General features: G+C 39.1%; 2 protein-coding genes across 9 annotated transcripts in view; one reads left to right on the forward strand and one right to left on the reverse strand.

Moving 5' to 3' along the window:
* Positions 1 to 23,415, forward strand: part of ART3 (ADP-ribosyltransferase 3) — a 116,656-nt gene extending 93,241 nt beyond the window's left edge. For 3 of the 8 annotated variants that reach the window (XM_030819004.1, XM_030819005.1, XM_030819003.1), the window contains 9 exons: positions 7,838 to 7,870; positions 9,138 to 9,170; positions 10,466 to 10,495; positions 10,967 to 10,996; positions 11,162 to 11,191; positions 14,114 to 14,146; positions 14,776 to 14,808; positions 17,989 to 18,021; positions 23,020 to 23,415. In XM_030819004.1, coding sequence (XP_030674864.1) covers positions 7,838 to 7,870; positions 9,138 to 9,170; positions 10,466 to 10,495; positions 10,967 to 10,996; positions 11,162 to 11,191; positions 14,114 to 14,146; positions 14,776 to 14,808; positions 17,989 to 18,021; positions 23,020 to 23,147 — 383 coding nt within the window. In that variant the 3' untranslated portion in view covers positions 23,148 to 23,415. The remainder of the gene's footprint in view (positions 1 to 7,837; positions 7,871 to 9,137; positions 9,171 to 10,465; positions 10,496 to 10,966; positions 10,997 to 11,161; positions 11,192 to 14,113; positions 14,147 to 14,775; positions 14,809 to 17,988; positions 18,022 to 23,019) is intronic. The other 5 variants (XM_030819009.1, XM_030819007.1, XM_030819006.1 and 2 more) reach the window with 5 other exon arrangements.
* LOC100599580 (40S ribosomal protein S27-like) lies at positions 19,491 to 19,895 on the reverse strand. The gene has a single exon (XM_012499485.2). It carries the CDS (start codon positions 19,791 to 19,793, stop codon positions 19,545 to 19,547), a length of 249 nt encoding a protein of 82 aa, XP_012354939.1. The 5' UTR covers positions 19,794 to 19,895; the 3' UTR covers positions 19,491 to 19,544.
* Positions 23,416 to 25,241: the final 1,826 nt, after the last annotated feature.

The raw sequence follows: 25,241 nt of genomic DNA on the forward strand, positions 1-25,241 counted from the left end.
TTTGGAGGCCGGGCGCGGTGGCTTACGTCTGTAATCCCAGCACTTTGGGAGGCCGAGGCGGGCAGATCACGGGGTCAGGAGTTTGAGACCAGCCTGGCCAACATGGTGAAACCCCGTCTCTACTAAAAATACAAAAATTAGCCAGGCGTGGTGGTGGGCACCTGTAGTCCCAGCTACTTGGGAGGCTGAGGCAGGAGAATCACTTGAACCTGGGAGGCAGAGGTTGCAGTGAGCTGAGATTGTGCCATTGCACTCCAGCCTGAGCGGCAAGAGTGAAACTCCATCTTAAAATAAATAAATAAATAAATAAAAATATTCTTTTCTAGCCCTGTGAACACCTCAGCCACTGTTTAGAAAAACCACAGATCTAATGGCAGGTCAGCCACATGTTTGTGAAAGTGGATTAGGTTTTAGGAGCCAGGTTTGGCCCTTTATTGGAGGTAAGATTTCCATATGACAGTGGAGCTTTTGAGAGTTTGTCCAGCCTTATGGGAATTTAGTTCAGAGAGAAAGTATTGCATAATAAGATACTGGTTTAGTGAATCATGACTTTTCTTTCGATAAGACAGTCTGTCTCAATTAGGCCCAGTTAACAGAGCAGTAGCAGCCCTGCAAAAAGAGGAAGTCCTTGTGACCTACAAGTTCTGATGTAGTCTTGTTGCCAGAGATTCTAATCAGCTGTGAGTATAGTCGTTGACATTTGTAATTTCTTTGAATCTGAAAGAGATAGGGAACTTGTGGGGGGGCTTTATTTACTCTTGTCCAGACTGCGTCTAATGTTTCTAACTGTAGACTTCTCTGCTAACATGACAGCTATGTAATCTCCAGTATTTAACATGTCAGGGATGTGGAGGGCTTCTTTTGGTAGGGAACTAGAGACCAGATCCAAAACCTAGTCCTGTGCTGTTCATTCCATCCTCATAATTAAGAAAAAAAAATTAGTAGCTTTACTGAGTTATAATTGATATGCAATAAACTGCACATAAAGTAAAATTTAGTAAGTTTTGATATATGTATATGCCAGTGAAATCATCACTACAGTCAAGACAATGAGCATTTTATATTTGTTGCTTACAAAAGTTTCATGCCTCTTTGCAATTCCTTTCTCCTCCCTTTCCCTGTTTCCCAGTCCCCCCAGGCATCTATTAATGTACTTTCTGTCACTACAGATTAGTTGGCACTGTCTAGAGTTTCATTCAAATCTTATCATACAGTATGTTCTCTTTTTTGCCTTGCTTCTTTCACTCGGCATAATTGTTTTGAGATTCATCTGTGTTGTTGCATGTATCAATAGTTTATTTATGCTGTTGTAGAATAGTGGATATAACACAGTTTACTTGTCTATTCACCTGTTGATGAGTATGTGGGTTGTTTCCAGTCCTTGGCTATTACAAATAAAACTTCTCTGAACATTTATGTACAAGTCTTTGTATGGACATATGCTTTCATTACACTTGAGTAAATGCCTAGGAATGCATTGGCTGGATTATATGATAGGTATATGTGCAACTTTGAAAGAAGCTGCCAAATGGTTTTCCAGAGTACCTATACCATTTTACATTCTCACCAGGAGTGTATAAGAGTTCTAGCTGTACCACATTCTTGCCGACACTTGATAGATGTCTTTTTAACAGTTCTAAATAGATATGTGGTGGTATTTTATTGTGGTTTTAATTTGCATGTTCCTAATGAGTAATAATGTTGAGCATCTTTTCACATACTTATTTGCCATTTGTATATATTTACTGAAACATCTGCTCAAAGATTTTTGTCCATTTTTAATGAGGTTGTTTTCTTAGCTTTTGAGAATTATTTATGTATTGTAGGTACAAGGTTTTTGTTTGATATGTGATTTGCAAATATTTTCTCCCAATTTGTAGCTTATTTTTTTTATTTTTTATTTTTTTTGAGACAGAGTCTCACTCTGTCACCCAGGCTGGAGTGCAGTGACACGATTTTGGCTCACTGCAACCTCTGCTTCCTGGGTTCAAGCAATTCTCCTGCCTCAGTCTCCCAAGTAGCTGGGACTACAGGCATGTGCCACCATGCCTGGCTAATTTTTTGTATTTTTAGTAGAGACGGGGTTTCACCATGTTGGCCAGGCTGGCCTTGAACTCCTGACCTGAAGTGATCCACCTGCCTCAGCCTCCCAAAGTGCTGGGATTATAGGTGTAAGCCACTGCGCCTGGTGATTTATCTTTATCCCAGTAGCATATATTGATCACTAAAACTATATAATAAACCTCAAAACCAGGTAGTGTTCATCGTATTCTTGCGAAGTTGTTTTGGTGATTATATGTTCTTTATGCCTCCATATGAATTTTAGAATCACCTTGTCAATTTCTACAATTTCTGCTTGGATTTTGAATAAGCTTGCCTTGCATTTATAGATCAATATGAGAAGAGTTTAAAAAATATACTTTTCCAACTCATGAACACAGCATAAAATCTCCATTTATTTAGGTCTTAATTTCTGTCAGCTGTATCCAAATAGTGTTCAATGTGTCTTTTCCATCTTTCGCCAGATTTACCTTTAAGTGTTATATGTATGAAAAGTCTTTATTTCACCTTCAGTTTTGAAAGCTATTTTCACTGGGTATAGAATTCTAGATTGATCTTTTTTTTTTTTCTTTTAGTAGTTTACAAATTTACTGTTCCCCTGTTGTTTTACTTAAATTGCTTCTGACAAAAAAAATCTGCTGTGCTCCTCATTTCTGTTCCTCTTTATTTAGCTCCCCTTCTCCCCACCGGCTGCTTTTAAGACTTTGTGTTTATCATACTTATTTGGACCAATTTGATTATGATGTAACTTAGTGTCATTTTTTTCATATATCTTGTGCTTGGAGTTCATTGAACTTTATGGATTTGTAGGTTCATAGTTTTCATTATATTTGGAAAGTTGTGACTACTGTTTGTGCAAATATTTTTTCACCCCTCTCTTCTTCCTTTAGGGATTCTGTTTATATGTATATTAAACTGCTTGAGGTTGTCCCCAGCTCAATAAAACTCTAATGTTTCTTGTTATTAGTATTTTTCTCTCTTTCATTTTTAGATGTTTTCTATTGTTTTGTACATTTCAGTACTTCATTGCTGCCATAACAAATTACCACAAATTTAATGGTTTAAAACAACACATCTAGATTTATTGTCATACAATTCTGTATTTCAGAGGCCTGACATAAGTCTTGCTGAGCTGAAATTAAAGTGTTGGTAGGGCTGCGTTCCTTCCTGGGAGCTTAAGCAAGAATCTGTTTTCTTGCTTTTTCCAGCTTCCAGAGGTTACCTGCATTCCTTGGTTTGTGGCCTCCTTCATCCATCTTCAGTCAGAAACAGCATGTTGATGGCCAGGTGTGGTGGCTCATGCCTGTAATCTCAGCACTTTGGGAGGCTGAGGCAGGAGGATCACTTGAGCTCAGGAGTTTGAGACCAGTCTGGGCAACATAGCGAGACCCTGTCTCTACAAAAAATAAAATAAAATAAGTACCCGGGCATGGTGGCATGCATCTGTGGTTCCAGCTGCCTGTGGTGGGCTGAGATGGGAGGATTGCTTGAGCCCAAGAGTTGATGTTGCAGTGAGCCATGACCGCGCCACTGTGCACTCCAGCCTAAATGACAGAGGGAGACCCTGAGACCCCGTCTCAAAAAAGAAACAGCATGTTGAGTCCTCTGCACCTCGCATCTGTCTGATCCTCTCTTCTACTTGTTTTTTCCACTTTTAAGAATTTATGTTCTCAGATTGAGCTCACCTGGAAAATCCAAGATAATTGTCCCACCTGAAGGCCAGGTAATTAGCAACATTATTTGCATCTGCAACCATAGTTCTCTTTTGCCATGTAAAATAACATATTCACAGGTTCTGGGGATAGGATGTATACCTCTTTAAGAAGGGTATTATTCTGCGTACCACAATATGTCAAGTTTGCTAATCTTTTTTCTGCAGTGTCTAGTTTGTCAGTAATTCTATCTAGTGTATTTTTCATCTCAGAATTTTTATCTCTAGAAATTCAATTTGGGTCTTTTTATATCTTCCACATCTCTGCTTAACACGTGTTAGTAGTACTGACATACACTACTGAATGTATCCCCCCACAAATTCATATGTTGAAGCCCTAATCCTCGCTGTGATGGTATTTGGAGGTAGGGCCTTTAAGAAGTAATTCGGTTTAGATTAGGTCACGAGGGTTGGGAGTACCCATGATGGAGCTAGTGTCCTTATAAGAAGAGGAAAGGAGACCACAACTTTGTTCTTTCTCTGACATATGAGGATATAGTGAGAAGGTGGCTCTCTGAAAGCCAATAAGAAAGGCTTTACCAGAATTTGAATCTGCCAGTACCTTGATCTTGGATTTCCCAGCTCTGGAATTATGAGAAATAAAAATCTGTTGTTTAAGCCATCCAGTCTGTGGTATTTTGTGTGGCAGCTGGAGGTAAGACAACACTTTTAATCTATTTTTTGGACACATGGAATACAGTTGTAATGACTACTTTAATTTACTTTTCTGATAATACTAACATTTGTGTCAGCTCTGGGTTAGTTTCATTAGATTGAGTTCTCTTGTCATGATGTATTTTCCTGCTTCTTTGCTGGTAGTTTTTGATTGGGTGCCAGATGTTGTGAATTTTACCTTGTTGTGTGCATGGTAATTTTATATTTCTGAAAATATTCTTGAGCTTTGTTCTGGTACATAGTTAATTTACTTTAGAACAGTTTGATTGTTTTAGGGCTTATTCTTCAGATTTTCTAGGCAGAACCAGAGAAACTTTAATCTAGGGCTCATTATTTCTCACTGCTGAGGCTGTACCCTTCTCAATACTCTACCTAATGCCTGTGAATTATAAGGTTTTCCAGCCTGGTTGATGGGAATAGACACTATTCTTGACCTTGTGGGTTCTTTCTCTGGCGTTGGGTAGTTTTCTCACACGTATAATCTGATCAGCACTCCACTGAATACTTGAGGGAAACCCTTTGCAGATCTCTGGAGTTCTCTGTTTGTGCCACTCCCTTCTCTCTGGTACTCTGTCTATAAAAATTGAATTATCTTGGTATATTCTTTCTGGAAAAATTTTAAACTACTTAAGGGTTGATAAGTTAAATTTTTCTAGGAATTTGTCCATTTGCCTTTGTATTTCAAATTAGTAGGCATAAAGTTGTTCATAATATTCTCATATCTTTTTACATCTGCTGAATCTTTTGTTAGGTTTCCTTTTTCATTCCTTATATATTTATGCCTCTCCTTTTATTTCTGGACCAACTCTCTTATCCATTTTTAACCCTGCTATTTCTTTAGAAACTCAAAATAGTTTGATTACTGCTATTGAAAATGCTAAACAGAAGATTAAATCCAGAGTTTAAATAGGGAGGAGAGATGCAATCTTAACAAAATGACTCTGTGTTAAACATTAAAGAGGCCAGTACAGTGGCTCATGCTTGTAATCCCAGCACTTTAGGAGGATGAGGCAGGTGTATCATCTAAGGTCAGGAGTTCAAGACCAGCCTCGCCAACATGGTGAAACCCTGCTTCTATTAAAAATACAAAAATTAGCTGGGCGTGGTGGTGAGTGCCTGTAATTTCAGCTACTTAGGAGGCTGAGGCAGGAGAATTGCTTGAACCCAGGAGGTGGAGGTTGCAGTGAGCCGAGATCACACCACTGCACTCCAGCCTGGGTGACAGAGCGAGACTCCATCTCAAAAATAAAAAATAATAATAAATAAAGATACCCATTCTTTTCTATTCAGGAGGCCTTCAAAAATTTTGTGCATAAAAATCACTTGGAGTGCTTATTTAAAGTGCAGATCACAAGGCATCCCCCTCTAGAAAGTATGTAGCAATAATAGTCCTGGCTATGGTCCTGGAATTTGCCTTTTTAATAAGCACCCAGGTGATTCTGAAGTATGTGGCTGGAAAACTACACTTTGAGAAACATGCTCTGACTTGTGCTACAGACAAAAGACAAAGGCTTTTAAAATCCCCCTGGTGCCTGGTCCCCAGGCTGCATCTTTCAACTTACATCTGTAGCCTTCTCATCCACAATTCCCCTCACCTTCACCTTACCCTCAAATAAGCCCTCTGGATGAGGCTTGTACTCACTCATCTCCTGCTGAGACAACATTTTTTTTTTTTTTTTTTTTTGAGACAGGAGTTTTGCTCTTGTCGCCCAGGCTGGAGTGCAATGGTGTGATCTTGGCTCACTGCAACCTCTGCCTCCCGTGTTCAAGTGATTCTCCAGCCTCAGCTTCCCGAGTAGCTGGGATTATAGGCACGCACCACCACGCTGGACTAATCTTTGTATTTTTAGTGGAGACGGGGTTTCACCATGTTGACCAGGCTGGTCTCTTAACTCCTGACCTCAGGTGATCCACCCGCCTTGGTCTCCCAAAGTGCTGAGATTACAGGTGTAAGCCACCACACCCTGAGACAACATTTTGTAATAATCTCTAGGACCAATTTTTAAATTTCTAGTCTAGTCAAATGCCTGAGTTTAGCCTCAGGGCACTGTCCAGATTCTAACACATCTGTTATTTCCTGGACCAGTAGAAAGTGGACCAAATCACCTGGGTTTTTGGTTCAGACACTCACAACAAATGGAGCAGGACTTGAGAGCCGATTATAGAAGTATATATCGTTTTTAGGAGCCAGGCCTCTCTAGGGATTCTCCTATTGTAGGTAAAGAGGCTCCTCCTCAGGTAGCTGAACTTCCAGATTAGATTAGTGTGTTCGTCAGGTATGAAGTAGAGACCACGAGGCATCTGGACCTTTGTTGTGCATTCTGGTAGGCCTTCCATATGGCTCATACTGCACCAGATCTGTATGCTGCCTCACTAACCTTCTTACCTTACTGCTGTTGGCTGGTAGATTCCCCTTTCTGTCAAGTCTCAGGGGACTCACTGCAGCGCTGACAACTTTTTCTAGGGCATCACCAGTGAGAGCATCTAGGGCCTTTCAAAAAGTACTGTCAGATGCCATGTTCTGTTCTCCAAATATTGTGGATTTCCTCATATACAAATGAATATTCTGGGGCATACCAACCCGTTTTCTTTATATGAATGCGAAGGATCTTTGTTCAAATATTAAAGGATGTTGAAGGTCTGACTGAGATTCTTTTTCGTCAAAGGATAGGAATTGTTGTAGTAGAGGGATAGGTTTGCTGTTGAGGATGTTTAGTATCTGAAGAGAGGATTAATTGGACAGATAAATTTTCTCCTAAATTTTGCAGACTAATTATAGAATAGAATGATAAAGTATTAGCCCTGGATGGGCCCTTGAAAGTCATTTGAAGCAGTCTCCTAGTAAAAGATGCAGATAAGAATACTGAATTCCAGAAAGCTTAGGTGTTTTGTCAAAGGTCATATGGCTGTTTGGTGGCTGTACTATAAATACTAAAATATAATTTTTCTGCAATTTTTTTAAATAATTGAGATAGGGTCTCACTCTGTCGCCCAGGCTGGAGTGTAGTAGCGTGATCACAGCTCACTGCAGCTTCAACCTCCTGGGCTCAAGCGAGCCTCCCACCTGACCCTCCTGAGTAGCTGGGACTACAGGTGTGTGCCACCATGCCTGGCTAATTAAAAAAAAAATTTTGTAGAAATGGGGGTCTCCTTATGTTGCCCAGGCTGGTCTCGAACTCCTGGGCTGAAGCGATCCTCCCGCGTCAGCCTTTCGAAATGCTGGGGTTATAGGCATGAGCCACCATGCCCAGCCTGCAATTTGCATCTTACTAATTATGAGTCTGATAAACCAGGGGCTGACAGATTAGGTTACCAATAGCCATAGATTAATTGAAATATTTACTAGGGTAGATTATGTCTAACTAATAAAGCTTTATCTTTGTGTTTCAGGACTAAAAACCGAAAACTGTATTGAGAACCTAGGTAAGATACGCCTTAAAGTCTTATCCCTATAATAGGAATTTTATCAGTTACTTCTCATAGGTATGGGTCAGAGCCACCCCACCACTGTATTGTCATTCTGTCAAACATCATTTTCTCAAGGCTAAACTGTGCTACTGCTAGTACCTTTTCAGGTGGAGAGCCTAGGAGCCTTTGCTGCCAGTCCCCACTGCCACCCTCATCCCCACCCCCAGACTTGCCTGTGGCTCTTCTCTCAGACACTGCATTGGCCTGGGCATGAAGGGAACACGCCACTGCCATCTGAGCCTGACCTTACAGAGTTTAAGGACTCCTTAATTCCCCTACATCTTCAGCCATTTCCCACTTGACTCCTATGCAAAGAGCTAGCTCCTGTTCCTGTATTTTATTATCTTAGGAAATAACATTTGGGAGACCAATGAAGGAATGGCATGAATATAGGTCAAGGAAGGAGGAGAATGGGATGACAGAAGGGTAATGCGGTCAATTTTAACTTCCTCGGGGAAAAATAAGAGGATGTGACCAAAAAAAAATCTTTCTTAGAGGACTGTGGGAAAGATTTGGGAAGGCAGACAGAAAATTCTAAGAGTATTAAGGAACAGCATTATCAAATAGGCCTAATAAATTTGAATTAAAGATACCAAAAAATGCCTTTGGATTAAGACATGCTCTGGGTGGATCCTTTTGAAGATTTCCTCGTTAAAAAGTTTAAAAACATACCAAAGGTATCAGAAGAGAGAGAAAAAAAGTTCAAAAACAAGGGTCTGTTTCTAGCTGTCTCCCTGGCTAGCTTTCCTGTGAATTTTTTTTTCATGTAACTTAAATGAATCCACATCCAGAGGCCGAGCGGGTAGATTGCTTGAGGTCAGGAGTTTGAGGCCAGCTTGGGCAACATGTGAAACTGGCTCTACTAAAAATACAAAAATTAGCCAGGTGTGGTGGCAGGCGCCTGTAATCCTAGCTGCTTGGGCGGCTGAAGCAAGAGAATTGCTTGAACTCGGAAGGCAGAGGTTGCAGTGAGTCGGGATCATGCCACTGCACTCCAGCCTGGGCGACAAAGCAAGACTCTGCCTCAAAAAAAAAAAAAAGTGAATCCACATCCATTTGTCTTTGAATTGAAATTTTATATCTCTTATAGTAACCATATTTTTATGTTTCTTAAATATAAGCCAACTCAATCTTTATTATTAATGAACATTTAAAAATAGACTGAACCTGACATTCACATCTGAGCATAGTACCATGTAATGAAAACATGTCTGTATTTCAGAATATTTTCAACCCATCTATGTCTACAACCCTGGTGAGTATGCTCTAATTTTTAAAAACAATCTTGGTTGGTCATGGTGGCTCACGCCTGTAATCCCAGCACTTTGGAAGGCCGAGGTGAGTGGATCACTTGAGCCTAGGAGTTTGAGACCAGCCTGGGCAACATGGCAGAATCCCATCTCTACAAAAAATACAAAACTTAGCCAGACATGGTGGTGTGCACGTGTAGTCCCAGCTACTTGGGAGGCTGAGGTGAGAGGATCACTTCAGTCTGGTAGGCAGAGGTTGCAGTGAGCCAAGATTGCACCCACTGCACTCCAGCCTGGATGACAGGGTGAAACTCTGTCACCAGGTAATAATCCTTACCTGGATGTTTAATAGCTCTTTCTTGTTTAGCAAATGTATTTCTTAGCTGAAGAAAATTTGCAGATATAAAGCAGTGACTTGGCCTATATGACAGGAAAAAAATAAAGAACCTATTCTAGGGAAATATACCTTCCTCAAATGAGAGAATTGGCTTTGTGGAGATCTGAACAATATGGAAACTTTCTGGGGAATACGGGTGGTGAGAATGAAGAGCTAGAGTCATTCTTGACCAGTTCTGGGGGCTTCTTAGGTATAGCTCTGTATTCAGTCATTAAAATGAACCTGTGTGACTCCAAATACTCAGACGAAAATACAAAACTCAGCATATTTGGATCTCTCAAATATGCAGATGCTTGATGTTTAATATGTTTAACTAAAATATGTAGGTGATTAGATGCTCTTTAAGTTTCCACTTAAGGATATATGGCCCAAATCATTTCTTTGCATGTAAGTTCCTTATCATGTGTTTGGCTCATGTGGCTACAATAAATTTTTCTTTGTTGAAAAGAGAAGAGGTTCCAGCCTTTTTAAAACATGCAATTTATTTCATGTTTGGGAAGATACTTCCTGTCCTGAGAGAAGTGAAGCACTTTAGGCCTTGAGGACTTGCTTAGCAGCCCTTCTTTTTATTGTTCCCGTTGCAGTCACAGGTTCTACTGATCACTTCACAGGGACTTTAGCTGACTCTTCAGCATAGACATTTTCTTGGCTCCTTGAGATCCCTGGTAGACAAGCTATTTGTAATGACTTTTCTTAATAGTGGGGGCAGAGAATGTTCCAGCTCATTAGCCAAGCTACATTTAGACTCTGACCGACAACTCAAGTTTAGTAGGGTAGTTTCCTGGACATATCAAATGGTTCTTTATAGTCATATTTCCTGAAAATAATTTTGCTGTAGCAATAGTAACTGCCAGTTCTTTTGTTCCATCGTTAAAACTGATGAACTTCTTTTTTGTGACTCAGGTGAGAAAAACCAGAAGCTTGAAGACCATAGTAAGACATTTTTATAAATTCTGGGGGCTTGGCCAGGTGCGGTGGCTCATGCCTGTAATATCAGCACTTTGGGAGGCCGAGGCGGGCAGATCACGAGGTCGGGAGATTGAGACCATCCTGGCCAACATGGTGAAACCCCATTTCTACTAAAAATACAAAAATTAGCCGGGCGTGGTGGCGCATGCCTGTAGTCCCAGCTACTCGGGAGGCTGAGGCAGGAGAATCCCTGAAACCAGGGAGTTGGAGGTTGCAGTGAGCTGAGATTGTGCCACAGCACTGTAGCCTGGCAACAGAGTGAGGCTCTGTCTCAAAAAAAAAAAAAAAATTCTGGGGGCTTACATTTTGCAAGATACCTCCCTTTACAGGTGGGGATATTTTCATATTTCTTGCAAATAATTTTGCTGTAGCTGTAGTAACTGCCAATTCTTTTGTTCCTTCGTTAAAACTGATGAGCTTCTTTTTGTGACTCAGGTGAGAAAAACCGGAAGCTTGAAGACCATGGTAGGACATTTTTTATAAATTCTGGGGGCTTACATTTTACAAGATATCTCCCTTTACAGGTGGGAGTATTTTCATATTTACTGAAAATAATTTTGCTGTAGCTATAGTAACTGCCAATTCTTTTGTTCCATTGTTAAAACTGATAAGCTTCTTTTTGTAACTCAGGTGAGAAAAACCAGAAGCTTGAAGACCATGGTAAGACATTTATATAAATTCTGGGGGCTTACATTTTGCAATATATCTCCCTTTACATGTGGGAACAGGGAAGAATGTCGTGGTAAGAAAAGTGGGAGGAAGGCAGAGCTCACCTTAGCTCACTGGTTTGGTATGTTAGAGACTCTCCTGGGTTTCAGGTAGAATTCTTTAGAAAAATGACATAGCAGCTCTGTTTCTCCTGTCTAACAATCTTTAGGTCATCCCACCAAATAGAGGAAGGTGTGACTAATTATTCCCCACATTCTTGTGACCTCTAGGGCATGGGGCAGGGCATAACAAATACTGTTGTTTTTTCTAAATTAAAATGACTATTCTTTGTATTTATTTCTGTCTCCAGCAATCTGATTAATATATGCCATTAGCTATATCCATTTGATTATTTACTACATTCCGAAGTATAACTCATCCTCAAGTATTTGTTTTTGTTTTATTTGTAATATTACTCAAATGGCCAGGCGGGGTGGCTCACGCCTGTAATCCCAGCACTTTGGGAGGCCAAAGCAGGCAGATCACGAGACCAGCCTGGCCAACGTAGCGAAACCCTGTCTCCACTAAAAATACAAAAATTAGCCGGGCATGTTGGCGCACGCCTGTAGTCCGAACTACTTGGGGGGCTGAGGCAGGAGAATCACTTGAACCTGGGAGGCGGAGGTTGCAGTGAGTCGAGATCACGCCACTACACTCCAGCCTGGGTGACAGAGCGAGACTCCATCTTGGAAAAAAAAAAATTACTCAGATGTCCTCAAGGGTACTGGGACAGGAACAGTCTCATAAATTACTGGTGAGATTATAAATTGGAACTTTTTTGGAGAGCAATTTAGTAGTATGTATTACTAGTCTTAAAAATATTTGTACCTTTTGACTCGGTTATAACACTTTTGGATATTTGTCCCTAGGAAATTAGAGATGAACACAAAGATTTGTGTACAAAAATGCTTATCACAGTGTTAAAGTAGTGTCAAAAGACAAAATTACAACAAATTTAAAGAGATCAGTTGGCTTTATTTGAGATTCTAGAATTGGGCAACACTTTATTCCGTAGAATAAGTGCCCATTGAGCTGAGCACAGAAGTTTGGCTTTAAAGACAGAGAAGAGCCAAAGAAAGTGGAAGCAAAGAACAGAGTATATTAGTTACTTTTAGACAGAACAGTAGAAAAGTAACCGATTAGTTAACATCAGTTTATTTCAGGCTACCTTTTTTGTGTGGAAGGATTGAAGCAGCGGGAACTTCATTTATCAAGCTGATTGAAGATTTTAAAATGGCCAGTTTGGGAAATTCTGTTATTTCGTTCTCCTGATTTCTTAGAAGGTCAGACAACTTAGTTTAGGTGATGTGGAACTTTAGCATGGGTGACTCCGTTTCGATTTTTAGTCTGTTGGGGCCTGCTGCAGAAACTTAGTCTGAAGCAATGGCCTCCTATAATTTTTATTTGACAGTAGCAAAAATTTAGAAACAGCCTCAGTGTCCAGCTGTTGGGTATTGTTAAATAAAATACTATCTATATTATGAAACACTAAGCAACTTAAAAATCATATTTTTGAAACCATCTAAAGATAGAAGAAAGTACTCTTAATACAATGGTAAATAATTAGGTATAAAACTGCATATAGAGTATAATATTAACTTTAAAAAATGTATATGCATATATATGTATGCATAGCAAAATGATTGAAATACACCAAAAATGTTAAGAATAAGTAGAGTATTTCTGAGATCTGCAGTTTTAAGAGAACTTTAATTTTAATAATTTTCTGTATTTTTCCAAATTACCTATAACGTATTGTATAATTAGGAAGCATATTTTATATATTACATATAATGCCAATTTTGGGTCAAGGTCTTTGGGTTGAATTTTTAAAAAATGAACAAGAGTTGCTTAACCTAGGAGAGATTCTGGGTCACTAGCCTTAGTTCTTATCATCAGTTAGGCTCCAGTGGGTTAAATCTCTTCTTTTTGTTACCTTGTCCTCTGCCATTTCTCAAAGCGTTCTGAGTTTTCTACTACAGAAGTCAAGTATAAGGTCAAATTAATTTTCAAGCTGATTGCATTTTTTCACTAAATAGTTCTTATTCTCATCCTTAGGAATAAAAAGCCAGAGGCTCACTGTTTCACCTGGTAAATAATCTATTTACTGAGACTAGCTACATGGTTAGGAGACAATAAGGATTCCTAGGATGAAGAACACTGTGAAAAGCCAGCACAGTGGCTCACACCTATAATCCCAGCTCTTTGGGAGGCATAGGCAGGAGAATCATAGTGAGTTATGATTGTGTCATTGTACCCTACCACAGCCTGGGCGACACAGCGAGACCCTGTCTCTCAAAAAAGAAAAAAAATATTACTGAGCCTGGAGAGTTTGAGGAATGAGTTAGACAAGAACAAAGGGACTTCATTTATTGAGTACCTTTTTTCGCTCCGTGCAGTGTACCAAGCACTTTTATGCAGTCTTTCCTTTAATCTTCACTAACTACAAACCTAAGAGGTAAATATTTCTCTTGCAAAGTGAGAAACTGAAGTTAGGAGGGATTAAGTAGTCTGCCCAAAGTCACAGAGCTAATAACTATAATTACGATAGAGCTAAACCAAGCAGAAACGTAAAACCAGTACTGTTTCATCCAAAAACGGATATATTGGGACTGCCTTCTGAAGATAAAGTTGGAGAGACAGGGGTTAGATTGTGGAAGTTCTTGAAGTCCAGGCTAAGGAGTTTGGACTCTGTCACATGGAGAATGAAAAGCCATTGAAAGGTGTTTTTGTTGTTGTTGTTTCTTTTTTCTTTCCCCCTGCCTTTTTTTTTTTTTTTTGAAAGTTGGAAATGGAGGAAGTATAGACAAAAGAAGAGTATTAACAGTATAAGATAACTGATTAATACAAACCAATATTCATTTCTGCCTTTAGGTGTGAAAATCCTTGAACCCACCCAAATACCTGGTAAGACAGCTTTCTATTTACTCCCTGAGCCCAAGAATGAGTTGAGCAGGATTCCCCAGGCATTTAAGAGAATACTGTCATGAGACTATTATTCATGAATATTTCCCTTACAGCTACCCGCCAGTCATCTACAAATATTTAGCTGGGGAAGAGTAGAGAAAGTCCCTTTCCTCCTGTGCATTGATGTGCTCCTGGAGCATTGTCTCTGGGGCAGGAAAGTTAGTTCTGCTCTGGATGTGGCTGAGGTAAAGGCTCCTGGGATCTGGATGCATCAGTCCAGCACCTTCCAGGTTCTACAGCTAAAGTTATTCAATAGAAACCTAACTTTACGCACAAGTTGACTGTTAGTCTTGGCTAACATCTCATTGCCTGTATCTCCAGGTAACAAAACACGGTATTCTCCTGGCATAAACATGCTCAGTGAAGTGCTATGGCAGAAGACTCCTCTAATCTTGGTGTGGATTTGTATAATGAGGGTTTATGTAAGCAGAACTTTTAAATAAAAAGCCAGAAACTATAGTGCACTGGGGACTTGGGTGCTTGCATCTCTTAAGCTCAGCAGACAAGAGTTTGAAAATTATACATAGTGGAGCAAACTGTAAGTCATTGAAAACTTCCTTCTCATTTAGGAATGAAAATTCCAGAACCTTTTCCACTACCTGGTAAGCAACTGATAGGCATGCCAGAGGGGAAGATGCCAGTTTGGGGAGTACAGTCACCATTAGATATGCATGGGACTTTCTATGCCTTATAATTGTCATCTATCAAATGTAGCCATCAGTAGTCACATGTACATGACAGTAATATTTGTAAGGACTATAAAACCATAGAATTTCAGGGTGCAAGCCACTGTCCAGTGCTTAAAACCCTTTCTCCTGAGTTCATGTAGTACTTTGAAAATATTTTTTTGTAGGTTTTGTTATTATGGAATGATGATCTGTTAAGGAAATTAGATATTTGGCATCTTAAAAACTATATCCAGCCACACAGTGCTGAACTTCACGTAGCACTGCTGTCAATGGAAGCTGCATGCTGTATACAGAAACAGCGTTTTCTATTAGTTAAATAAAGGCTCAGAGAACATAGGCTCAGAGAAAAGGGTCCAGGACCTCTTTTATATTGACCCAAATTTGCACTGTTGGATTTATTTGGCCACAACTTTGAAGTGAACCTCTAGTGACACTGATGACACACCTTGTGCATCTACATCTCTTCAGCTTGCTAGTCCTGAGTTTGCACAGTGCCATCATTGGGGTCTTGCTCGTCAAACTGTGGCTATCTGAAAGGCAGCCACTGAGCATGGTGGGAGATGAACATGAGCTGTGTAGACAGACCTGGCTTCAGGAAGTCTCTGCCACTTTCCTCTGACTAGCTTTCTATAAGTTACTTCACTTTCTATGCCCCTGCTTTCACATCTGTAAAATGAGGAAAGCTTCTTTCTTGCAGGACTGATTGATTAAAGACCTAATGAGATAAAGTACCTAGCAAAATGAATGGTAGTAACATAGTAGTAAATGGAAGCTGCCTTAGTTATTATCTGAAAACCTCTTTCTTATTTAGGAATAAAAATGATACAACTGAATGAAAAACCTGGTAATACATTCTTTACTGGGGATGGAGGCACCATGGATTCTAAGTCCTTTACCATAATCATTCAGTTAGTTCAGTCTTACGGGGTCTGGGGAAGACATGTGGGCTGTGTACACACTTTCCAATACCCCAGCCTGCAAGCCAGACAGGGAAAATGTTGAGAATTTCTTTCAGTGTGAGCAGCAGGCTGCTATTATGGTTCTCTGGGCCAAACATCAAAAAAGGCACTTGATCTTAAACTGGAACAGTTGGCTTCCAGCTGGGCCTGTCTATTCCAGAATGAGGCAGGCTTCTCAGGGTGAAGGAATCTGTAGACATAGAAATAGCATCATCCAAGAACTGTGAATGAGGACTGTGCAGCGTGCCAATACTGGGACCAGCCATTCTGTGCTCCTCACTACACTCTGTATCATCCAATAGGCCACTAGATTTTGCTAGGACTACAATGTATTGTGCCCTTCCTGGAAAGCTATGTGTAGCTTTTTAAAAGGTGATGTGAAAACAGTACACAGGAGCTCATTTAATCCAGTAAGATAAATATTATTGACACTTCAGAGATGAGAACATGGAACATAAGAAGATTAACGAATTTATAATAGGCTAGAAAGAGACACCCAGGACTCAAACTTTTCAAGCTTTGTTCACTTTGTGCTACACTTGTCTTCCAAACAGATTTAGTTATCCACCTCTATGCTGGGCACCTAGAATTGGTATTTGGCTTCAAAGCTGTTAAAATATGGTAATATCATAATATTTCAATGCTAGGCACACACTTGGTAGTACAGATGGTCTCCAAGTTACAATGGTTCTGTAAGAATTAAAGAAAGAGGAAAGAAACACGAAAAGATGGCTTGCCAGTTAGGACAGATTTATTTTAGAGAAAACAAACTTGAGAGTGGTCTTCTGGCCGAGTTAGGTTAGAGGCCCACTTTTTTACAGACTAAGAGTTTTTAAGGATTTAGGGTGGGAGAGTTTATCAGAGGCTTGGACTGCTTCTGTGTCTCTTTGTTGTGCTTGTCTGGGAGGGAGGGTTGTGTGTCTGTTCCCATACATTGTGCTGCAGCTGCAGGCATATCCCCCAAGTCTGCTTTTAGCTTCCCTAACTTAGTGCACCTGAAGGGAAAGGAATGTGCTTATTAAGGCCCACTGTTTTACTGGGGCCCATTGTATGAGGGTGAAGTTTGGGAGTTATTCAAGAGACTTTCCCCCCACCTCCCTTTGTGCCCAAGCTGTTTTGTCTGTGTTTTACTGTTTGCTCCTACACTAAATTCACAAGCCAGAAGGAGCTTGTAGTTAGAAGAGGTGATTTCCTTGAAATGCATGAGGCTAGAAATGGAGCTGGAATTCAAAGTGGTGGTGTTTGTCCAAGATGATGGTGCTCCTGCTCTATCAGGTTCAACTTAGGATTTTTTGACTTTGCAGTGGTCTGAAAGCCATACACATTCAGTAAAAACCATACTTCAAGTACCCATACTATTCTCTTTTTCACTTTCTGTACAATATCCAATAGATTACATGAGACATTCAATATTTTATTATAAAATAAGCTTTATCTTAGCTGATTTTGCCCAACTGCAGGCTCATGTAAGTGTTCTGAGCACGTTTAAGGTAGGCTAGGCTAAGCCATGATGTTCTGTAGGTTGGGTGAGTTAAATGCATTTTTGACTTATGGTATTTTCAGCTTACATTGGATTTATTGAGACACAACCCCACCATAAGTCGAGAAGCATCTGTATAGCGTAGTAATTCAGAGCAAATTTGAAATTAGATGTTTCTAGCACCAGTTATCCCCGTGATTTTATGCATGGCATTCCTCAAAACATTTCATAAATGTTTTAAGGAATATCTGTGAAATATGGATAACTATACCTGGCTAATAAGACTAAGAAGTAAAGGTGATGGTGCACATAAAGCATTTGCACAATGTATGGCACATAGCGAACACTCAATGAGTAGTAGTTATTAATGTACTTGGAAATCTAAGTTCAATATGTAGAAAACCCTTTTTTGTAAATAAAATTTTAACTTTTATTTTAATGTAAACACATATTGATGGTAAAAAAAATTCAAAGAGCACAGATGAGAACAAATTAAACCCTTCCCCTAACCCCACACATACCCGTAAACCTATTAACCTGCCCCTCAGACCCACTCCCAGAGATAACCAAGTTTGCTTAATTTTTAATCAGATCTTTCTTTTCGGGATAAACAGATGTACAATATAACTAACTCAAAATCTCTTTATATTTTAGAAGATAAAAGTCAAGGAAATATCAACAATCCTAGTAAGAAATATCTCATTTCCTCAGTTGATAAATGCCTGCTTCTGTAATATAGAAAAAGTGAGAAATTTATTTTTCCTCAATAAAGGGAACAAAGTTGCAAGGGTTTAAGGCATCTTAATAACAGAGTATAATGTCATATCCAATCGCTTGTGTGTGCATGTGTGTGTTGGGGACAATATAGCTTTGTTTCTTCAATAATCATTTTCCATTGTATCTAGAGTCTCTACTCTTGGAACAGTGGTTCTCACCAGTCTGGAGACTGGGAGCAAAATATAAAAATAAAAAAGAAAATATATATTAAAAAAGAAAGAGCAGTGGTTCTCAACCCAATTCTTCCTTTATAACAAGTATTTTATAAAGTCCTTATATTATCCCGAAAGAAGATCCATAGATGAGATGCATTTGTACCCATAAAAATCAACATCATGTCTAAAGTAGACAGATGGTTATATTTATGCAAATAAAGTTGGGTTGAAGAGAAGATTGGAAGCTATTCTATACAAGAAGTATAAGAAAATGGAGTGAAGAAATAGAGTAGATACTAAATAAAAACTGATGTTTAATGTTTATCAAAACTATCAAAAATATTTATACATAAAACTGTTTTAGGTTCTGAGTTTATTTTAAATAGGTTTTAACTTACATGTATGTCTAGCAGTACATTTGAAAGTTGTGCAGGAAGTTGGTCAATTTTTCATGGTCCAGGACTAGAGCACTGCAGGATATCTAGCCCTCTACCTCCAATCCACTGTTAGCAATGATAAAAAACAAAACAAAACAAAACAAAACAAAACAAAAAAAACTCTTGACAGTTGTCCAAACTGCCTCTTGGGGCAATACTGCCCCCCGAGAACCACTGGTCTATGGTAACATACAGTCATGCATTGCTTAACGATGGGGATATGTTCTGATTAATGTGTTCAGTGATTTTGTCGTTGTGCAAACATCATAGTGTGTACTTACCCAACCCTAGATGGTATCCCCTGCTACACATGTAGGCTACGTGGTATAGCCTACTGCTCCTAGGCTATAAACCTTTACAGCATGTTAGTGTATTGAGTACTGTAGGCAGTGGTAACACAATGGTAAGTATTTGTGTATCTAAACATAGAAAAGTTACGGTAAAAATATAAAAGATTAAAAATGGTACAGGTATATAGGGCACTTAACATGAATGGAGCTTGTAGGCCCAGAAGTTGCCCTTAAGTGTTGAGCGAATGTGAAGGCCTGGGACACTACTGTACACTCCTGTAGACTTTATACATACTATACAGAAGCTACACTAAATTCATAACAAATTTTCCTTCTTCAATAGTAAATTAACCATAGCTTAATGTAACTGTTTTACTTTATAAACTTAATTTTAATCTGACTCTTTTGTAGTAACACTTAGCTTAAAACACATGTTGTACAGTAGTAAAAAAATATTTTTTCTTTATATCCTATTCTATAAAGCTTTTTTTTTTTAAATCCAAAATGCGTTTATTGAGATGGTTTCCCACTCATCTTGATTCAGAGTGCTTTCAGTGCTGCTTCGTCCTGAAGGAACATCCTTCTGTAAGCCTTGCCCTTCCTCCTGTAGGCTGGCAGAGGACAGTGGAGCAGCCAACACACAAAACTACCGTTTGTGCATGGCTAAAGACCGTGGTGATTTTATAGCATCCTGGGCATTTCATATCCATGAAGTAGGAATTGGGGCTCTGCACCAGGTGTTTCTTCTTGTGTTTCCTCTCCTCTTCTGGAGAGGGATGGAGATCCTTTGCGAGAGGCATGTTCTCGTGTGGGTAGGTCGTCACCGCCGGACCTATAAAGCTTTTTTATCACCTTTCTTTTTTAAACTTTTTAAACTTTTGTTAACAACTAAGACACAAACATTGACATTAGCCTAGGCCTATACAGGGTCAGGATCATCAATATCACTGTCTTGCACCTCCATGTCTTGTTCCACTGGAAGGTCTTCAGGGGCAGTAATGTGCATGGAACTGTCATCTCCTATGATAATGCCTTCTGGAGTATCTCCTGAAGGACCTGCCTCAGGCTGTTTTATAGTTAACATTTTTTTAATAAGTAGAAGGAGTACCGTCTAAAATAATGATTAAAAGCATAGTAAGTACATAAAGCAGTAACATAGTTGTTTATTATCAAATGTTACGTATTGTACATAATTGTACGTGCTATACAATTATACAACTGGCAGTGCAGTAGGTTTATTTACACCAGCATCACCCCAAACACGTAATATGTTACGACTGCCACGATGTTGCTAGGCAGTAGGAAATTTTCAGCTCTATTATAATTATAATCTTATGGGATCTCTGTCATACATGTGGTCTGTCATTGACGGAAACATCGTTATGCGTTGCATGACTGTACTAATGCATGTGTGCATCTGTCTATCCATTTCTCTATGTGTATACATCTAACTGCATGTTTATAACTATGGCAAGTGCATTGATAATATGAAGGCTTTTACAAATCTTACTGGCTATTTTTCTTGGTTTTATTTATGAAATCTGAGTGGTGATCCCATTTGGATACTTCCAGTCAATGCTTCCCTGTAGCTCAAACAAAAACAGTTTAGGGCAGCATGAAACAGTTTATCCTGTGGATGGACTCCACTGCTCCTCTCCACTAGTTCAGATGAAAGGGAAAGAGTTTTTCCAGCAGTGTATGTATGGAGGGAAAAACGTTTATTTTTTTTATCATCTTGCAGAGATTAGTGTTTAAAAAACAATGCAGCTATAGTTAGCCCTTTGTATCCTCTGGGATTCAACCAACTGTGGATCGAAAATATTTGTGGGGAAAAAATAATACAAATTAAAAAACCCATACAGTATAACAACTACTTGCATATCATTTAAAATACATTGTATTAGGTATTATAAGAAATCTAGAGATGGTATAAGGTATACAGGAGGACGTGTGTAGGTATATGTAAATACTGTGTATGCTATTTTGTTTATTTATTTATGCCATTTTTTATAAGGGACTTGAGCATCCATGGATTTTGGTATCTTCAGGGGTTCTAGAACCAGTCCCCAAAGGATACTGAGGGATGGATGACTGTATATCCAGTTGTATGTTGGTGGTTATCTTATTTGAAATAGAAGACACACAGAGTTAAACTTACCTTGCATGTATATACAGAAAACGGAAATAGAAAAATGGCTAAAAAAAATGCTAGAGAACTTGAACAACAGAAAATCATTATATTGGCTATATAGAAATGTAAAAGCATGTGAAATCCTACATAAAACCTAGCGTAGCAGAGCTTGATGATATGTAGTCGACCCTTGAACAACACAGGTTTGAACTACATGGGTCCAATTATACATGGATTTTTTTTCAATAAATGTATTGGAAATTTTTTTGGAGATTTGCATCAATTTGAAGAAACTTGCAGACAAACTGCATGGCCTAGAAATATATATGTATATATATATATATATATATATATATATATAAAAGAATGTCATGAACGCATAAAATATATGTAGATGCTAGTCTATTTTTATCATTTACTACCATAAAACATACACAAGTCTATTGTAAAACGTTAGTATTTATCCAAATTTGTGCACACAGACCATATGTGGCACCATTCGAAGTCAAAAGAAACGTAAATGTAAAGATGCGGTATTAAAACTTAACTGCAGAAAATTAACTATAATACATACTTTATCATTGTAATCATTTCATGGCCACCTCCTGTTGCTATTGCAGTGAGTTCAAGTGTTTCGAGTATCCTCTTAAAACACTATGTGTTGCTAAACATCTCCGAGGAGTTCATCTCCAGTAAATTGCACATCACGGTAAAAAGTGATCTCTCACAGTTCTCGTGTATTTTTTGTCATGTTTGGTGCAATACCAAAAACCTTGAATAACACCATAGGAGTCAAAGGAAGTGCCACTAGTGATGCCGCAAGTCTCAGAAGCAGAGAGAAGTCATGACATTACAAGAAAAAGTTGAATTGCTTCATACGTAGATTCAGGTTTGCAGCTGCAGTTGCCAGCCATTTCAGACAGATAATTCATCTTATAAACAGATGATGTAAAATAAACTTAGGGTATGAGTAAATACAGAACAGTACTGTGAATGTTTTCCTTATGATTTTAATATTTTCTTTTCTCTATTTTATTGTAAAAATACAGTTTATTTATTTTTTTGAGCTGGAGTCTCGCTCTATCGCCCAGGCTGGAGTGCAGTGGCACGATCTTGGCTCACTGCAAGCTCTGCCTCCTAGGTTCACACCATTCTCCTGCCTCAGCCTCCCGAGTGGCTGGGACTACAGGCGCCCGTCACCACGCCCGGCTAATTTTTTGTATATTTAGTAGAGACAGGGTTTCACCGTGTTAGCCAGGACTGTCTTCGATCTCCTGACCTCATGATCTGCCCACCTCCGCCTCCCACAGTGCTGGGATTACAGGCGTGAGCCAGTAATCCCGTGCCCAGCCAAAATAAAGTATATAATACATATACAAAATATGTGCTAATCGATTATTTTTCTTTTTAAAAATAGAGATGGGGTCTCGCTATGTTGCCCAGGCTCAAACTCCTGGTCTCAAGCAGTCCTTCTGCCTTGGCCTCCTAAAATGCTGGAATTACAGGTGTGAGCCGCCATGCCCCAACCAGAATACAGTATATAATACATATATAAAATATGTTAATCAACTATTTCTATTATCAGTAAGGCTTCCAGTTAATGGTAGGCTATTAGTAGTTGTTTTTTTGGGAATCAGGTTACATGTAGATTTTCATTGTGTGGAGGTTGGCACCCCAACGCCCATATTAAGGGTCAACTGTATATGGAAATATAGCCTGAAATCTGTAATGAATTACTTATTTGAAAATTGCTTTTGGCTGGAAGTATTTCAGGTAAGTTTTTACTTCAACTTTAGTGTCATTGTTTACATATTCAGGATATATTGTATAGGTGGGTGATACTTGATATAAAAAATGATGTGTCAGTGACTGCGCATTCTTGTTAACAACTCCAGGTCCAGTTCCTGTTCCAGGCCCCAAAAGCCATCCTTCTGCATCCTCGGGGAAACTGCTGCTTCCACAGTTTGGGATGGTCATCATTTTAATCAGTGTTTCTGCTATAAGTCTCTTTGTTGCTCTGTAGTTTGATGCATTGTTTATCCTTCTTATTCTTTACTTGAAATAACTATAGGGATCCCACAGGAGATCAAAAGGAATGATGTATTTTTTACTTGTTGGCCAAAGTCACTGGATAAAATGAGAATTGTATATTTGTTATTCATTTTGCAAATTCAGAAAGTTGGTCCAGATATATGTCACAGAACTTTTCACTTCTATACTACTCTTATAATTGAAAAAAATCCCGAAAACTGTATACTTCTGATTGAATTCAATAAAAGGTTTTGATTAGATATTTCAGAATTGCCAGTATGCTCATGAATTTAATATCTGAATTAGAACTTCAAGGATAGTCTACTCATCTCTTTGTCTTAGTCTGTTTGGGTTGCTGTGACAGACCACTGTAGACTAGGTAACTTATAAGCAACAGACATTTATTTCTCACAGTTCTGGAGGCTGGGAAGTCCAAGATCAAGGTGCCAGCAGACTTAGTTTCTGGTGAGCGCCCTCTTCCTTGTCCCTTCCTCACCATCTCACGTGGCAGAAGGGACAAGAGAGATAGAGCCTTAATCCCATTCATGAAGGCCCCACCCTCATCATGACCTCCCAAAAGCCATACCTCCTAAAATCACCATATTGAGTGTTAAGATTTCAATAAGAATTTTCTGAGGACACAAACTACTCAGTCTATAACACTTGCTTCGATAACTGAGTCTAGTTATCTAACCAGCTATATGATCAAGGACCACAGGCCTGCCTTATATATGCAATCACCAGTGGGACAGAAACCTAACAGGATGACTGGGCCTGTCTTTAAAAGGCTGACCTTAGGCCCTGTGTGATGTATTTATCTGGTTGAACTAGCAACCAGCAATATTAGAACATGAAAAATGAAAGGCTAGAGATACAAGCATGGTAGGCATGATGAGTGATCCATCCGCTAGATTACATAGCTCAGTGAGTAACAATTCTCATCAATTAGACCAACAACTCCTCCTACTTATATAAGGGGGTGTGCAGAGGGACAAAAACTCCTATACTTGGCTACATGGGTAAGAATGATGGACATGCAGATCTCCTGGGCCACGGAGAAAATGTGGACAAGGCGAGAAATTCCTGTCCCAACACTGTTGGTATTGCAATATATTGGGTAGGAAAGAATGATGAGAGGGTAGTAGAGTAGTGTAACAAATTTACACGCCATAAACTTGGCAAAAGTAGTTGCATACTTCTGGCAGTCAATTTGGAAAGAAACAATCAGTTTTAAAGTTCCTAGTCTTGGCCAGGCATGGAAGTTCAGGCCTGTAATCCTAGCACTTTGGCAGGCCAAGGCAGGAGGATTGCTGGAGTCTAGGAGTTCAAGACCAGCCCGGGCAACATAGCAAGACCCCATCTCTACACAAAATAAAAAATATTAGCCAGTTGTGGTGGTGCATGCCTGTAGTCCCAGCTACTCAAGAGTCTGAGGTGGGAGGACTGCTTAAACCCAGGAGGTCAAGGCTGCAGTGAGTCGTGATTGTGCCACTGTACTCCAGACTGGGTGACAGAGAGACTTGTCTCAAAAAAAAAAAAAAAAAACCCACAAAAAATCCTAGTCTACACAACTGTAACCTATACAACTGAGGAGAAATCTCTTCAGTGGATTCTCAAAGGATGGACTCCAGATATACAGTGCATCACACTCTTCACCATCCCCATAGTAAATACAATAGCAAGATTCACGGGGCTGTTTCTTATAACACCTGTCAATATAAGCCGAAGCATCACAGAGAAGTGCAAAGTTAAAGCATCTCAAAAGCGGCCAACATGATGCAGCCCAAATATATAGTGTAGTCAGATATACTGTTTAAAATGATCCACTGGTTAAAGACCCACTATTTAACACTATTTAATCTGTTTAACTCAGATTTTCTAGTATTTCAAATACTAATGACATATTAGGGAATTCTTAATACTAGATGATATCTGAAGTAAGTTTTATTTGCCATACCCTAATCAAAATATATCAGCACTGACAAAAATCCCTAGGAGGCAAAAATCAGACTTAAGACTAAAATTCCTGAATTGTGATTATGAATTTAGTACCTATGTGGACAAAAAATGGTCATTCCTCAAAAGC

This window comes from Nomascus leucogenys, chromosome 9, assembly GCF_006542625.1.
Source record: "Nomascus leucogenys isolate Asia chromosome 9, Asia_NLE_v1, whole genome shotgun sequence".
In the NCBI taxonomy this organism is placed as follows: domain Eukaryota; kingdom Metazoa; phylum Chordata; class Mammalia; order Primates; family Hylobatidae; genus Nomascus; species Nomascus leucogenys.

Bases quoted from the DNA above. Each gene is read 5' to 3' on its own strand.
- LOC100599580 (XM_012499485.2), bottom strand. From the start codon at position 19,793: ATGCCTCTCGCAAAGGATCTCCATCCCTCTCCAGAAGAGGAGAGGAAA.